Raw genomic sequence first — 15,092 nt, 5'->3', positions numbered from 1 at the left:
CCCTACACCATGCACCCCGTTGCGGAACAAGGCTTCAACAAGTCGGCAACCGAGTGTTCGTACGACAAGGCACGTCCTTCGTACTCTGTTCAGGTAATAAACAGCATTCTCGCCGCGCCGCAGAGCAACGGGCCTCTCCGCATCGTCGAGCTCGGTGCGGGGACGGGCATTGCGACTCGTCTCCTGCTCGAGCATGGCGGCGCGCACGGCGGAATCGAGCGACTAGAGGCGTTTGACCCGTCAGAAGGCATGCTTCAGTGCTTGAGAGCTTCGCTCTTTGGCAAAAACGGCAAGGAAGGCGAGGTCGACAGGCTAAAGCAGCAAGGCAAGCTGAAGCAAGACGCCGTAGTAGTAGTGGGGGAGGCTACATTTGAGGACTACAATGCCACGCCTGGTGCCGACATTGTCATTATTGCTCAGGCATGGCACTGGGCACCCGACTTTGACAAGGCGCTGCGCCGCATCGCCGCGACGCTCCGTACTGGCGGTGTATTGGCCCTGATGTGGAACTTGGAGGACCGCAGCGCGGCCAAGTGGGTCGCAGATTTCCGTGATCTTTACGAGCGCTACGAGGCCGGTGCCACGCAGTACCGGCACATGCTGTGGAAAAAGATGGAGGAGACGCCGAGCTACCAAAAATACTACCAGCCGCTTCCTCCCGTCCACATTCAGCGTGCATTGCCGACCACCGAGCAGGACGCTATCGACCGCGTCATGTCCAAATCATATATCTCCATTCTCAGTGACGAACACAAGCAGCTGCTCACAGACAAGATGCGGCAGATCCTCGAGGGGCCCGACACCGCCACAGGACGCAAGTGGATCGACAAATTGCGGGGAAAGTTTGAATATCCGTACAAGACCGGTACGTTGCTACGAACTGATACCAGACCTACACATGTATCGTCGCACGTAATTAGACCGGTCGATAAAGCAACGTTGTTACATACTGTGGTGAGCAATGAGCGGAACGCACCTTGCGTCGGAACCGCGTCACGGTGCCGATCGCTAATACCCCGTTCCGGATCGCGCTCGCGGCGAGATGATGCAAGACGGCGTGATTTGGCGCAGGAAGCACACTGTTGTCGTCGACCAGCGTAGCCATCGTATTAATTGCCCCGCTAGTCGCGGGAGAAGAGTTCAAAATCACCTTTTCCAGCTGGCGCGGCAGCTGCGGCGGCGACGGCAGCAGCTCTGCAGCGTCTGCACCCATTTCGTGCTCGTGCAGCGCTTCTTCAGTCTCTTGCGCGAGCTCGACGGCGGACGGCACCTCACCAGTCCAGTGGTTCTCTTCCGTGCCAGGTAGCTCCTCGGTAAGCATATCCCACTCGCCCGACGCGTCGCGCGACGTGCGCTGCTGCATCTTGAGATCAGCCATAGCGCTCGCCCAGGCAGGGTCGTTGAACCGCGACGTATCTGGCTTCATCCTCTCCACGCTCGATTCGCGCTTCGATTTCGAGCTGGAGCTGGACATGTGCAGCGCGCTGTCTGCATTGTCTTTTTGCGCGGAGCTTGAGATCTCGACATAGTTGACCAGCGTGCCGTCTCCATCGGATGCTGTATTCATATCTCTAGAAACGCGCCAGCGGTCGTCCACGATAAACTTGAATCGGTGCGTGCCAGGCGGGAGGTACAGGGTGCCGATGAAGGGCGTGTTGGGGCGCAGCTGGCGCAGCGGAATCTTGCTCCGCCACTCGTCGGCAAACGTGCCTGTAACATACACATGCTTTCCTTTGCCGCGCCACATGAGGTTCACCCGCGTGCGCTGCGCCGCTTCTTGCTGGGGCTCGGGTGCGGAGAGGGCCGCTTGCTCCAGCGCCCTCTGCACCTGCTCGATTTGCGCCTGGCGGTACTGCATTTCGGACGGTGCTTCCAGGCGCTCTGTTTCGCGCCCACGCCGTATGTCAGAACCAGTGCTTCGAGTAGAGGGGACACGAAGCGACGCAATGTCGTGTTGCGACTCCAGCTTGAGCGACGACGTTGGCGATGTTTCTGAGCTCGGCGGCGGCTGTGCATGCACTGTGCTGCTAAGCGTGCCGCTCCCGCTGTACATGGGCATCGGCCAGATATCCAGCAAGTTGGAAACTCCGTCGCCGGAGGGCATACCCTCTTGCTGTGCGTGGAAGCGTGGTAGCGCAGTAGGAATCTTGAGGAAGGAGGGGTATGTTTTCAAAGCGCGCTTCTTGTCGCTGTCATGCGCGGCACCAGGCTGGACCACCGAACTGTCGTCGACCGAGCCCAAAAGCGCATCGTCGTCAATATACAGCGATGCGCGGTGCTGCAAGCGCGGGAACGAGTCTGCGCCAGGCTGAGGCGTCTTCACTATATTGCCGTCTGCCATACTGCCGCGAGGGGTATGCATAGAGCTCACATCCTTCGCCCTGGGCGTCTTGATCGCATGCTCGGTAGTGTTGTTTGCCGTCTCGGGATCGATCCGGGGGAACCGAAACGCAGTTTGGACCGGTGGCGCGGTGGGACTGTCGGCGCGCGCAGGTAAATCGCGCGCAACATCCTCAAAATTGCTCTCTTCATACGTACCATCGCTGTGCACCGCGCTAAAATCGGCCTGCGAGGAGCCGCGAGAGGAATCGCCAAAACTGGATTCGCTGTTTGCCATACGCGCATAGTTCGCACCGGCAAGCACGACGCCTTTGTATTCAGATACATCCATTGTGCCATCACGGCGGCTAGAATGCTCGGGTGTAGATTCGCCGGTGCCGGCATCGCTGCCATCGTCATTGGCGCCGATACTGTGCGAGTAGAGATGGCCAGGTCGATGCACCGTCACCCGCGCCTCGGGGACAGTCGTAACCTTTGCACGCGCGCCACTGTCAAGTGTGTGCTTCTTGGGGTGCCGCTTAAACTTGGGCCGCGAAGCATCCCCTTCCAGTGCAGATTGTGTGTTGCCCATAGCGACGCTCGGCGACAATCGCGCGGGCGTGCTGGATGACAAGCGGCGTGTGCCACGTGCTCATGGAGGTGTGTACTACTTTGGCGCGTCGTCGCGCCGTCGCGCGCTTGCCTGTCGCCATGAAGGTGCATGTGCGGAAGTGGCACCCGGTGGCCTATTGGCGTGCGTAGGTGTCTGTACTTACGCTAGACTGGGCCGTGCGTGATCCGGACGATGTGTGTGGGATTTGCCAAAATTACTTTGACGGCGTGTGTGGCGCATGCCGCGAGCCAGGGAATGCCTGCCCACTCGGTACGTTTTTCCTTCTTTTCTTGTGTGGCTTACACTAGCGTTTGGCGAGTGCAGCCACGAGTTCCACAGACACTGCATTATGAAATGGCTGTCGGAGAAGCGCGAGCCGCTCTGCCCAATGTGCAAGCGCCCATGGGGTATGTACGCGCAATACTCACAGCAGTTGAAGCACCTCCCGAGCATTTTCAAGAAGCAGCACAGCACCATACCGACTCGCCCACGAGCGCAGCACACGCTTCCATCCCAGCATAGCGCTTGTAGCGTCGTAGATACCCAGTCACGTGCTTTGTGTTGTTCTCGGCGCGCACGCTTTGGCTGCCGCATGGAGCGTGCATCGACCGCGCATGGGCAGCTGTCGCCCAGCAAGACGCGCGCGCAGGCCAAGCGCAAGTACATCGCTTCACATGTGCCCCGTGGCGCGTTGGAGAATGAGACGAACCGCGTCGGAGCGCGACGCGTCCTGCCCAGCGAGCCTGATCCACACAATCGCTCGCTGCTGCATGGCCTCTTTCACGTCGAGGCTCAGCGGCGCGAAGCGACAAAGATGCGCGATCAAGAGGAGCAAGAGGAGCAGACCGTGCGGCTGAAACAACAGGACCAAGTGCTGAGCGCGCAGCGCAAATCCGCGAATGCGAACCGTGCGCCTGCCTCTTCATGGCGCGGCGTATCCGATTACGAGTACGAGCTTCTGCGTGCGGAGCAGGATAAGGTTCGAAAAGCGCTTGAACTGGAAGTGGAAGCACAGCGTGCCGAGATCCGCACTTTGCAAGAGGAAAAAAGCGCGCAATCTGCGGCGCATGCGGCGCTGTTGGACGAGGTTGCATCGCTGCGCGCAAATGCGGCGCTGCTAATGCGACAGCTAGCGACACACGACGATCGCTCACGCGCAATGCAAACTGAAGCAGAGGAAATCAAAGCGCGCAACGCGCATCTTGAACAGGAGCTGTGTGCCGCCGAGACACTGCGCCGCAAGCTGCACAACCAAGTGCAAGAGCTGCGTGGAAATGTACGTGTTTATGCGCGTGTTCGTCCGCCTCGTGCAGGGCACGACGGCGACCTGGCCGAGGCAGAGATCCGGTTTCCGGATGGAATGCTTGCGACGCAGCTCGAGGTTGTCGCCAACGCTGAGAGTGCGACGGGCGCTGCGACGAAACGCACGCATGCGTTCGCATTTGATCGCGTCTTTCCTCCCAGTGCGACGCAGAAGGACGTGTTTGTGGAAGTCTCGGCGCTCATGCAGAGCGTGCTCGATGGGTACAATACGACAATTTTTGCCTACGGGCAGACGGGCTCGGGCAAAACGCATACGCTGGAAGGCGGAGCAGAGATGCCCTCTAGCGCCATTGTGCACGACACTGCAGGTTTGATTCCCCGCGCTATGCACATGGTATGGCAAGTTGCAGAGAAGCTGCGTGCACAGGGGTGGGAATACGAATTTGAGGCGCAAATGCTGCAAATCTATTTGGACCATATTTACGACCTGCTCGGCACCGCTGCGTCGGACAAGGAGAAGCACGAAGTTCGACACACAGCGACACACACGAGTGTATCGAATACGGTCACTGTGCCGATGCACGGGCCCCAAGATGTGTTTTCCTTGCTCGAGTGCGCCAAGAAGCGGAGACAAGTAGCAGCGACGTTGATGAACGAGCGCTCTAGTCGCTCGCACAGTGTATTCATGCTGCGTGTGCGCGGAAAAAATAGCAGCACAAACGAGACGAGCGATGCGACGCTGAATCTTGTGGATCTTGCGTACGTGCATGCAAAACTGACCCCAGTGGCTCGGAGCGTCTCGCAGCGAGCGGCTCGGCAAACGACCCGACGCGCCTCAAAGAGGCACAGAGTATCAACAAATCACTCAGCAGTCTTGCCGACGTGATTGCCGCGCTGGGCAATGGTCCGAATGGCGGCGCGGCGCGGCATGTCCCGTATCGCAACTCGACACTGACGTGGCTCTTGAAGAACAGTCTCGGAGGAAATGCGAAAACGTGCGTGGGTGACATACTCACCGCAGACTGATGTTGCTGGCACTATCGCCCATGGCCGCACATTTAAGCGAGACGCTCTGCTCGCTGCGGTTTGCGACAAAGGTACATGGCACGCATGTCGGCCAAGCGCGTGCAAACAAGAGCGGCGCAGGGGATAGGTAGATAGAACGTGGATGGTGTGCTTGTATTTCTAGTCATGGCGCATCGCCCTTCGCTGCGATGCGCTATATATTGTACGCTATGGAATTTTGCTCGTTTCCATCAGCATTTCCACGCCCCAGTGTAGCTGCACTACGCCGCACGCATCGCCTTTAGCTCGGCAATGCGCTTTTCGGCCTTCTCCATATTCTCCTTTGTAAAGCGCTCCTGGTTCGAGACAAAGTACTCGCGCTTCAGTCTTACATTGTCCACGACACGCGGCAAGTCGGCATGGTTCATTGGCGGCGGAATGCTGAGCGTGAGCAACGCGGAGAGCATGCCGAACGGCACTTGCAGCGTGCCAGCCTCGTCAGCACCCTCGCTCTGCTTTGCACCCTTGTTCTTCTTGTTTTTGCCAGCCTTCTTCTTCGTACCGGCAAAGTAGTCCTCCTCGTCTTTCTTGACAATGACTGCACCTTCTGGCACCTCTGTCTCCGTGGTACGCGGCTGAGCCACGCCGGGGATATTGGCGCTGCGCAAAGGTGCAACAGGCGCATCGGAGGGCGCCTCCATGTTGCCGCCAAAGTAGCGGATCAGCACTTCGCAGTCCTCAATTTCCTTTGCAAACGCAGGCAGTGCCGCGTCCTCACGCATCTGCACCTCCTCGTGATCCTGCTTCAGCTTTTCAGCCTCCTCACGCTCACGCTTGTACTGATCCTGACGGCGCTCGCGCTCGGCAGTCATCTTTGCGTAGTACTTGTCGTTCTCGGCGTGGTAAGCGGTGAGCCGATCGCGGCGTGCCTGGTGCAAGTCGTCCAGCTCCTTGGACAAGGCAGTGCGCCGGGCGAGCAGCTTGCTGCGGCTACCTACCGTCTTCTCCTGCTCCTTGCTAAGCGCGTCGAGCTCCTGCTTGATCTCGTCGTAGCGCTTGTTCAATGCCTGGCTCTCGGGGTCGTTCAGCGTGCCACGCAGCTGCTCGGCCTGGGTACGCAGCTTGTCAATCTGCACTTGTTGCTCGCCGAGCTGCTCCATAGGCTTTCGCGCGCGCTTTAGCGCCGAGATTTCGTTCAGCGCCTTGCGCTCCTCGACAATCTTCATCGAGCCCGCCTCAATCTGCGCCTCGATCTGCGCAACATGCGCATCAAGCTCCGAGGTCGACTTGTACGGCGCCTTGGTTTTGGCTGCCTGCAAAGCCTTGACCTTAGCCGCAATCTCATCCTGCAGCGTCTTGATTTCGTCAAACACCTTGCCGCGCGAGCCTTTGCTACCCGCCTGCTGCGAGCGAAGGCCATCCAGCTCGGCGCGCAGCTCCGCACGCCGCTTGCCCGCGGGCATATCAGCGAGCCCTTCGCCGTTCAGCGCCGCGCGTACATTCGTCTGTGGTCAGGAGGCGAGCAACGTACCAGCTTTTGCCGGACCTTGTCAATTTCAGCCTTGGTCTTCTCAATTTCCGCATTGTGATGCTTCTGGTCAGGCTTTCCGCCAGGCAGCTTGACAATCGTCACCTGCGGCTGCTCCTCCGTGGTCTCTGCGGTCGGCATTATCTGTGTCGCCATGTTCGGTTCGATGCGAGAAGCAACGTGGGTTCTTCGTGGTATGCACGTGACTATATACTACCGGCGCGTCTTACGCAGCGCGCGTTTGGATTCGAGCTCGTGCCACTCGCCTTGCAATGCGTCGAGTACACTGGGGTTAGTGTATGCAGTACATACTTTGCGGGTGCCTCTGGCCGTGGGTCCTCTGTAGTAAAGTAGGCGCTCTCGAGTGCTTGTGCGGCGGACCATCGTTTCGTAGGGTCATAGGCAAGCAAGTTGCGAGCAAGAACGACAGCGCCTGTGCTCAATCCAGCACTCATCTGCGCCCATGCAACAAAAGGGGTATCTGCGGATGTATGCACACCGGCACTATCGTGCTCCATTCGCAGGAGCTCGAACCACGGCAGCTTCTCCAGGTCCGGCCATGTGAGCGCCGACAATGGACCCAGCACGTTGGTGATGGCATGCAGCTGACCAATCTCGTCCTGGCCCTGGAAAATGGCACGGCGCGTGAAGAGCTCCATAAAAAGGCATCCGGCGCCCCATGCATCAACTTCGGGGCCGTACTGCGTCGCACCCAGCAGCAGTTCCGGCGGTCGGTACCAGAGGGTGACGACGCGGTTTGTATAGTCGCCCTGGTGGCGCTTGTAGTAGGTGCGCGCAAGCCCAAAATCGGCAATTTTCAGCGTGCCGGCATTGTTCAGAAGCAGGTTACTGCCTTTTAGGTCGCGGTGCAGCACCGCGCGGCGGTGCAGGTATGCGAGCCCTTGCAAAAGCTGCATCGCGAGCGATTTCTGGTGCGCAGGCGTAAAGGTGACATTGGGATGAACTAGGATTCCGTTTAGATCGTGTTCCATGTATTCAAACACCATGTAGACCGAGCCTGTGCGGCTCGTCATGACCTCGTGCATACGGATCACATTTTCGTGTCGCAGAGTTTGCAGTAGTTTCATCTCGCGCATCGAGGTGACGGGAAAGCCTTCCTTGACAGCTTCCATACGGATCCGCTTGAGCGCAACCAATGCGCCGCTGCGTGGAGCACTGGCTTTGTATACTTGGCCGTAGGTGCCTTCGCCCACTTGGCTCACGACTTCGTATGCCTCGTCCGCGTATGCGCAGGACGCACGCGCAGTAACCACCTCTTGTTTCGGCCGCAATTTCGGTGGCGGGCCGGGAGGAGGACCCGGGGGAGGACCCGGGGGGGCGGAAAGATTAGGCCGTGCTCCGTCCTTGGGCGTGTCCAAACGCGTAGCGTCCGCGTCGCCTCGAACCCCCGTTTTACCCTGCCGCGCTCGCGATGTTTCCGCCTTGCAGTGCGTCTCACTGCTATCCATAAGCCGCTTTTGCGCGCCCGGCGACGGTCCAAGCCGCTCTTCCAGCGTCATGGGCCGCCGATCCTGGTCGTCGGGCAGTCCCCGTTTGTCGGCGTCGCCATGAAGCTCCGTCTTTCGCAAGAGTACAGTGCCTCGTGCATCCTCCCTCGGCGGGGATCGGCGTGGGTGCCGCCTGTCCTCCTGCCACCGCGGACGATACGGACGGGGCCCTTCCCGCGACACTGGACTTGGGCTGCGCCGCTGTCGTTTCCGATCGTCGCCGCGCGAAGTGCGAGCATCGTACGTGCGGTATGATTTTGTGCGGTACCGATCCGTGCCGCCTTCGCGCCGACGTCCCGCCTGCGGCTTTGGGTATCCATATCCACGCTGCGCGTTTTCCCGCATCCGCGGCTCGTCCTGGTAAGGAGGCCGGTGCTCGTTGCACGGTCGGTATGTCCGCTCTGCAGGCGCATCCCTGGCCTGCGTCTCCCGCCATGCATCTCGCCTCGGCCCGCGCGGGTGCATATCCTGCGGTGGATCCCGCATGGCAACTCACAGACGACGCAGCGGCGTTGCAGCGCCGTAACCGCACGTGACGAAAAGCGCCACAGCGGCCACACGCCACAAAGGCCAGCTTGATGCACGGCCATTCCGGCGGCCAGCACACGCCGCCCGACGCGGCCAGTGCACCTACAGGGATGCACAGCGTACGCGAGCATTTAAAGCGGACGTCTCCTGATACTCCGTTGCCAAAGAAGCGCATTAAAAAAGCGCAAAGCTGTGATCCGTGCCGTAGGAGAAAGCTTAAATGCGATCGGGGCTACCCATGCGGGGCGTGCCGTGATCGAAAAGAGCAGCACCTGTGTGCATGGGAGGATGGCGTGGTCCCAAAGCACATTGGGCGCGACGCCAGCGATTCTCCTGCAGTTCTTAAACGGCTCGAGGCCATGGAGACGCGGATGGACAAACTGTTGGACAAGGTCGAGTCTTTTCATCAGCGTCTTAGCGCGCCCCGCCCACTCACAAATACGAGCAATTCCGAGGCGCTTGACGTGGGCGGACTGTTTGGTCTTTCGTGGTCCCCCATGTCCAGCGCGCGAAAGCGGCGAGCGTTGACGCACATGCACACACACCTCCCCGACAAAGAGACGATGCTGGACTTGCTGGACATGTATATAAAAGAGATTTACTGGATGCAACAGATTTTCTCGTACGCTTCGGTCCTGCAGTGCATCGAGCGTACAGCTGGCTTGAGCGACCTGTGCGACGGTTCAAACTACCTGGACAAGCTCCGCGACGACGAAGTGGACCGCCTTATTTACGATGAAGCGCTTCTTTTTTGCACGTTCGGCATTGCGCTTGTGTTTACACACGATGTCAAGCTTGACCGCATAGATTTAGCGTATCCAGCCGCGCCATTGTACGGCCGCTACTTTGACCAGGCCGTGCTAGGCCTCTCGACATTGAACGTGTTTGAGGAGCCAGATATGAGCTTTGTCATTTGTGGAATGCTACTTAGTGTAGGCATGACGACCGCTCGTGCACCTATCATTGCTTCGGTGCTACTTACACAGGCGATCCAAGTCGCGTACATGCTCGATTTGGACGTCGAACCCCCGCCATGCATGCCAGAATTCGAGGCGCGCATCCGTGTACAGCTCTTCTCGACGCTCACAGCGTTTGACTGGTTCCTCACCTCGACCACCAAACGCTACCCCTTGATCCAAAAAAAACCCGAGCGGATTCCGTCCGTGTTTGGGACCGAGGAGCAGCGCTCAAAATACCAAAACAACTACCACCGGTCGAAGCTCGCGATTGCCGAGCTGTACTGCAAGTCGTCGCCTTTGGTCATGCCGGTGGACGTCTCGTACGAGTACACATGCCAGTTGCATTACGAGATATCCAAAGTGGAAGGCTACAACGAAGGCTTGTGGGACTATACGGGCGAGTACGAGCACGAAGTCCCGAAGCGGACGCGCGACTTGCACCGAATGATGTCGAGCGGCGCGCTCAATTTTCTCGTGATCCGCGTCCATCTTCCTTACTACATGCGCGGCTGGGAAGACTCGACCTACCGACTTTCGCGCGACGCATGCTTTTCCAGTGCCCGCAACCTTTTGCGCATCTTCCGCGCCGCATTCTCGTGGAAGTGCAAGTTCGAGGATATCCCAGGGCGTGCCTACAGCGGCCAACTGCCTGCACAGATTTCCTTTGCGGGGCGTACATGGTGGTTCTGCAGCTGGTGTACCGCCGGTGCACTCTTGCTCTTGAAGCATCTCACCGTCATGACCGAGTATAACCAATCCCCGAATTGGGATCCGGAGCGCGAGAGTATCATCCAGGATCTGTGTATTATGAGCCGCTTGCTTCACTATCTCTCGCCCGTCAATGTGATAGCACGCGAAGGATACGACGCGATGCAGCGCGTTGCAGGCCACTTGCTCGGCAAGAACTTTGGCGCGTCGGACCACTCGGGGAATTGCGTCGCGCACTGGGCCGAGCGCATTGTGCAGGAAAAGTCGAAAGCGAGTACCGAAGGAAAGGATATGCCGTGTTTTGCGACCGAGCCTTTGTGCCTCTTGTCCAGCATGATCAACAACACCAACAGTGTCGGTAAGAATGGGTCGTATCCAGCTGGCACGAATTGCTCGTTTGACGTGAGCAATATGCGCAGCTCGAATGACACATCTACGGAAAAAGGGTGCGCCGCGGAGCGCAACGCTGGATCGCGTTCCAGCTCGCCGAGTGTTTCGGCGTACAGTGCGCTGCCCAAGCAGACTGAGCTCGATACGTTCTGGGCCAGGTTCGCACTTCCCAACTTGCCGCCCACCATTGCCACGCCCAACGAGGTGCCTATTGTGGGGTTCTCGTACGGGGATACCATGCTCGGCACTCGCACGATCCCACTCCCCGACCCCAGCTCTTTTGCGCCGCCGTCCATGGACAACGGCATGTTTGACACATCAATGCTACTGCCATCAAAAGACCGCATATCATCAACACAGTTCGATTTTACTTCGAACTCGTACGATTCATATACTGATGATTTTATCAAGACTTTCGAGTCGCTCACGCAAGATTCTATACCGATGTAAGTAGTAGTAGTAGCCCATGCATCCAAGTGGAGGCTGGAACAAAAAATCGAGGCTTGGCTTGCCGCTGGTGGCAATGGGAGTCGTTGACGCACATTGCGTGCATGATTCGTCCGCGGACGATGCAATGCCCGGTCCGCCGGCGGTCATAAACCTCACGGAAGATAGCGACGCAAGCGAGCTCGATGCGGACGATTTTGATGACGTCCCGCTGGAAACTAGCGAAGCGCCCGATGCGCTGGACGACGTCGAGGTCGACGCACACCCATATGCAATGTACTATACAAATGCGGCAGAGCCAGAGAGCGTGCAGGACTCGGGCATGCAGATCGTCCTGGAGCAGGAACAGGCGCCGAACACGCCGAAAAAGCGTGGCGTGCAGTGGACATCGCAGGACCGGAAAAACCGCGTCCTGGTCCACCAAATCTCTGTGCTCAGTCTGCTGGCCGCTGCGCGGATGCGAAACCAATGGTGCAATGATATAGAGCTGCGTGTACGTACTCTCTAGCTAACCACAGGATACACTGCAGGATATGGTGCCCGAGCATCTTGTACAGAAACTGTTCGCCATCCACCCTCGCCGCGAGCCAGAACGGCGCGAGCGCGTGCGTATGTTTGAAGGGTTTGTGCACGACCTTGTGCAGTGGTGGGCAAGTCGGTTTCGGCTCACCGACGTCAGTGCTGCGGCATGGCGGCAGCCGAGTCAGGAACTGCTGTGTGGCAAACACCTGCCGCCCGAGACATGGGTAGATGGCTGGATCACCGAGTCGCCTGCGGCACGCATGAAACGGCAACGACAGGTGCGAAAAAGCAAGTCGCGCGGCGCAATGGAAATAGCCATCTTTCCGCCCGGCGCTGCGGCTGCGACGCCGACGTACTTGCGCCTCTTGCCCCCTCCAGACGCACACTCGCTCCAACGCACCGTTGCGGCGGCCAAGAAAATGGCTGGCTGTCGCGAGACGAGCGCGATACTCTTCTGTGCCATGTGCCGAGCACTGGGCGTCCCTGCGCGCCTTGTCGTCTCTCTTCAGCCTCCGCCCGCCTCGATTGGCGCCGCAAAATCACAAGGCACACGGAAGCCTGCGCTGGCGCAACGGTCCGAAGAGGTTACGACCAGCGACGAGGACGATTTCGAACCTTTGGTGCGCCTCCGCGGCTCCCGTGCCCTCGAGCTGGAACGCGCACAGGGCGCGAAACCTTACTATATCGAGCCCGTCGATACACGCACGCCGCCCACCGTCTGGGTAGAACTCTTTAGCAAGCCGTACCAGCACTGGATCACAGTCGATCCCGTCCGCGCCCTTGTGCGCCCCACTGGAAACAAGCACATGGAGCCGCTTGCGACGAATCGGCAGAACAAGCTTATGTACGTGGTCGGATTCGAAGAGGATGGGTACGCGCGCGATGTCACTGCGCGATACACACGCGTCCTAAATTCCAAAGTCGTCCAGCAGCGTCCCGAGGCGCCGGGACGCACGAAAGGACACGGAGTACAGGAATGGTGGCCGAGTGTTGTGCGTGCATTGCACCGGCCGCAGAAACTGGACCGTGACGCGGCGGAGGACGCGGAGCTGCAGGATAATGCAGCGCGCGAGCCGATGCCATCCAGTGTGGGCAGTTTCAAGAACCATCCTGTGTACATACTCGATAAATTTCTCCGTCGCGACCAAGTGATTCACCCGCCGAACCGAGTGGGAACATTCCAGGGCATGCCCGTGTATTTGCGTGCGAATCTCGTGCACTTGCAATCTGCGCGCCAATGGTACAATGAAGGGCGGACTATTAAGGAAGGCGAGCACGCTTTAAAGTGGGTAAAAACGCGCGGCTACACACTGTACAACAAGCGTGTGGAAGAGCAGGCTATGACAGAGCATGGCCAAGTGCCCACGGAAGGACTATATGCATACACACAAACGACGCTGTATACCCCGCCGCCCGTGCAAGACGGCAAGGTGCCAAAGAATGCGTTTGGAAACGTGGACTTGTACGTGCCTTCGATGCTGCCGGCTGGTGGTGTGCATATTGCACACACAGCTGCGGCAAAGGTGTGCCGTTCACTCGGCGTCGCGTATGCGGACGCGGTCGTTGGATTCGAGTTCCGCAAGTTTCGTAGTATACCCCGGATGCTTGGCGTTGTGGTGCCGTCGGAGCATGCTGCCAGCGTGTGGAAAGCAATTGGGCACGCTGCGGAACAGGAAAAGCGTGCCGAGCTGCAAAAGCGGCAGGCGCGCGCGCTCAAGGGATGGAAACACTTGCTTACCGCATTGACAGTAGCGCGGCATATTGAGGAGCAGTACCGAGCGCCGCAGCAAGCGGCGCCGTCGGAAAAAAAGCGTGTGCTGAACGAGGCACAGGCAGAACGACAGCTGCGCGACGACGTTCCAGCGCTCAAGCCAATGTGCGCCAGCCCTTTAGTGCCGCCGCCAAGCCCGCCGCCAAGCCCGCCGCGCGAAAAGTCAATTGTCTCGCTGGACGAGCTCATGGCCAAAGAGGATGCACGGCCAAGTAAACGACGGATCGTGGTGCGTCGGAGCACGCCCGAGGTACGTCCTGCGCGCAAAAGCACACGGCGCGCAGCAGCAAATGCGCGCGGAAATATACGCTACATGGACGACTAGATTTTATACAGCCGGTGCGATGCTATGTTCACGCACCTTGCGGCATACCCAAAACTCGGGGGCGTAATGATGCTGTAGCATTCTCTCCGAGTTTGCCGTGTATGTCTGTGGACGCAAGGTGCGCCGCTCCTCCAGCTCGAAGCCCATCATGCCAAAGAGCGGCACGAGCTCTTCCAATGTAAGCTCCAGACTCGGCGCTGCGTCGTTCTCAAAATGCCACTGGAGCGGGCCGAGATTGACCCAGTAGCCACCGAGCCGCAGCGTATGGTTGATCACTTCCATGTACCGCAGCACATTCTTGGCCGTGTCCATAAAATAGCACGTAGCAACAGCGTCCCACGCCGCGCACTCCTTCTCTTTGGCATAGACTTCAACAAAGCTGCCCGCAGCCATGCTGAACTCTGCATCTTCAGGGAGTGTCGAAGGGAGCACATCGGGAATCTCGACCGGCGCAAGCATCTCGGTTGCGCTGCGCCAATTGCTTACGCTGTGCACAAAGGGATACACGACATGCTCGTGCACACGCGTGCTATTATTCAGGATAAAGTGCGACGGAATAAGCATAAAGTAGCTGAATTCGTTGGCTTGCACGCTGAACCCCAGCATCGCAAGATCAAACGCCAAGCGCGCGAGCCCAGCGCCAGGAACCAACAGACGCACCTTTTTGCGCACGGCTGGAAAACGCGCGCAGAGCGCTTCGACAATGGGCGTGTATGCCGCGTCGCGCTCCTGCTTCCCTTGAGCACTCCAATCGCGCGCGAGCTGACGTATGACGGTACGCACGCGGTCGGCATCGGCGTCGGCGACGTGCTTTGTCGTGCCTGTTTCCTGTACCTCTACACGCTCGCCTAGGAAATCGCGGCAGAACTCGGCAATCTGAGAAAGCACATGGGCGTTGCGTCGGATCCGATCGTCTATCTCAGCAATGCGCTCGCGCACTCCGCCGTGTCCCGGTGCGGTGCGTGTAGGAAGCACTGGCATCGGGAGCGTGCATTGCAGTGCACCGAGCAGTTTTTGGTGTGCGCGAGGCAGCGAGTACAGTGCTTTTCGGCGATCATTGTTTAGTTCTAGCTCGTACTGTAGGTATGCATCCCACCCAGCTAGCACTTTGCCAAAGTGAGCGCGCTCCTCGTCCATCTCCAGCGACGGATCGACGTCCATGGCGAGAGCGTGAAGGTAGATGTGGAGGCATGCCTCCACACCGCC

At 58.8% G+C, this 15,092-nt stretch overlaps 7 protein-coding genes across 7 annotated transcripts; 3 read left to right on the top strand and 4 right to left on the bottom strand.

Annotated features, from left to right (window-relative positions):
- Window positions 1-9: 9 nt before the first annotated feature.
- Window positions 10-916, top strand: MVES1_003912 (uncharacterized protein; the record flags this gene model as incomplete). Its single annotated transcript, XM_056208722.1, has 2 exons — window positions 10-865; window positions 891-916. 2 exons carry the CDS (start codon window positions 10-12, stop codon window positions 914-916), a joined length of 882 nt encoding a protein of 293 aa, XP_056064697.1.
- MVES1_003911 (uncharacterized protein) lies at window positions 917-2,975 on the bottom strand (the record flags this gene model as incomplete). The annotated part of the gene is made up of 3 exons (XM_056208721.1): window positions 917-949; window positions 977-2,942; window positions 2,968-2,975. 3 exons carry the CDS (start codon window positions 2,973-2,975, stop codon window positions 917-919), a joined length of 2,007 nt encoding a protein of 668 aa, XP_056064696.1.
- Window positions 2,976-3,524: 549 nt separating this feature from the next.
- Window positions 3,525-5,221, top strand: KAR3 (kinesin-like nuclear fusion protein; the record flags this gene model as incomplete). Its single annotated transcript, XM_056208720.1, has 2 exons — window positions 3,525-4,954; window positions 4,981-5,221. 2 exons carry the CDS (start codon window positions 3,525-3,527, stop codon window positions 5,219-5,221), a joined length of 1,671 nt encoding a protein of 556 aa, XP_056064695.1.
- Window positions 5,222-5,481: 260 nt separating this feature from the next.
- On the bottom strand, window positions 5,482-6,884 carry BFR1 (multicopy suppressor of BFA (Brefeldin A); the record flags this gene model as incomplete). The annotated part of the gene is made up of 2 exons (XM_056208719.1): window positions 5,482-6,705; window positions 6,732-6,884. The coding sequence occupies 2 exons, from the start codon at window positions 6,882-6,884 to the stop codon at window positions 5,482-5,484; spliced, it is 1,377 nt and encodes a 458-aa protein (XP_056064694.1).
- Window positions 6,885-6,941: 57 nt separating this feature from the next.
- On the bottom strand, window positions 6,942-8,581 carry CTK1 ([pyruvate dehydrogenase (acetyl-transferring)] kinase; the record flags this gene model as incomplete). The annotated part of the gene is made up of 2 exons (XM_056208718.1): window positions 6,942-7,014; window positions 7,041-8,581. 2 exons carry the CDS (start codon window positions 8,579-8,581, stop codon window positions 6,942-6,944), a joined length of 1,614 nt encoding a protein of 537 aa, XP_056064693.1.
- A 233-nt stretch (window positions 8,582-8,814) lies between these two features.
- MVES1_003907 (uncharacterized protein) lies at window positions 8,815-13,886 on the top strand (the record flags this gene model as incomplete). Its single annotated transcript, XM_056208717.1, has 3 exons — window positions 8,815-11,267; window positions 11,437-11,761; window positions 11,787-13,886. 3 exons carry the CDS (start codon window positions 8,815-8,817, stop codon window positions 13,884-13,886), a joined length of 4,878 nt encoding a protein of 1,625 aa, XP_056064692.1.
- A 3-nt stretch (window positions 13,887-13,889) lies between these two features.
- MVES1_003906 (carnosine N-methyltransferase) lies at window positions 13,890-15,047 on the bottom strand (the record flags this gene model as incomplete). Its single annotated transcript, XM_056208716.1, has 1 exon — window positions 13,890-15,047. The coding sequence occupies one exon, from the start codon at window positions 15,045-15,047 to the stop codon at window positions 13,890-13,892; it is 1,158 nt and encodes a 385-aa protein (XP_056064691.1).
- Window positions 15,048-15,092: the final 45 nt, after the last annotated feature.

The sequence above is a fragment of the Malassezia vespertilionis genome, chromosome 9 (genome assembly GCF_029542925.1).
Source record: "Malassezia vespertilionis chromosome 9, complete sequence".
NCBI lineage: Eukaryota > Fungi > Basidiomycota > Malasseziomycetes > Malasseziales > Malasseziaceae > Malassezia > Malassezia vespertilionis.
This window is presented reverse-complemented; position numbering and strand designations above follow the sequence as displayed.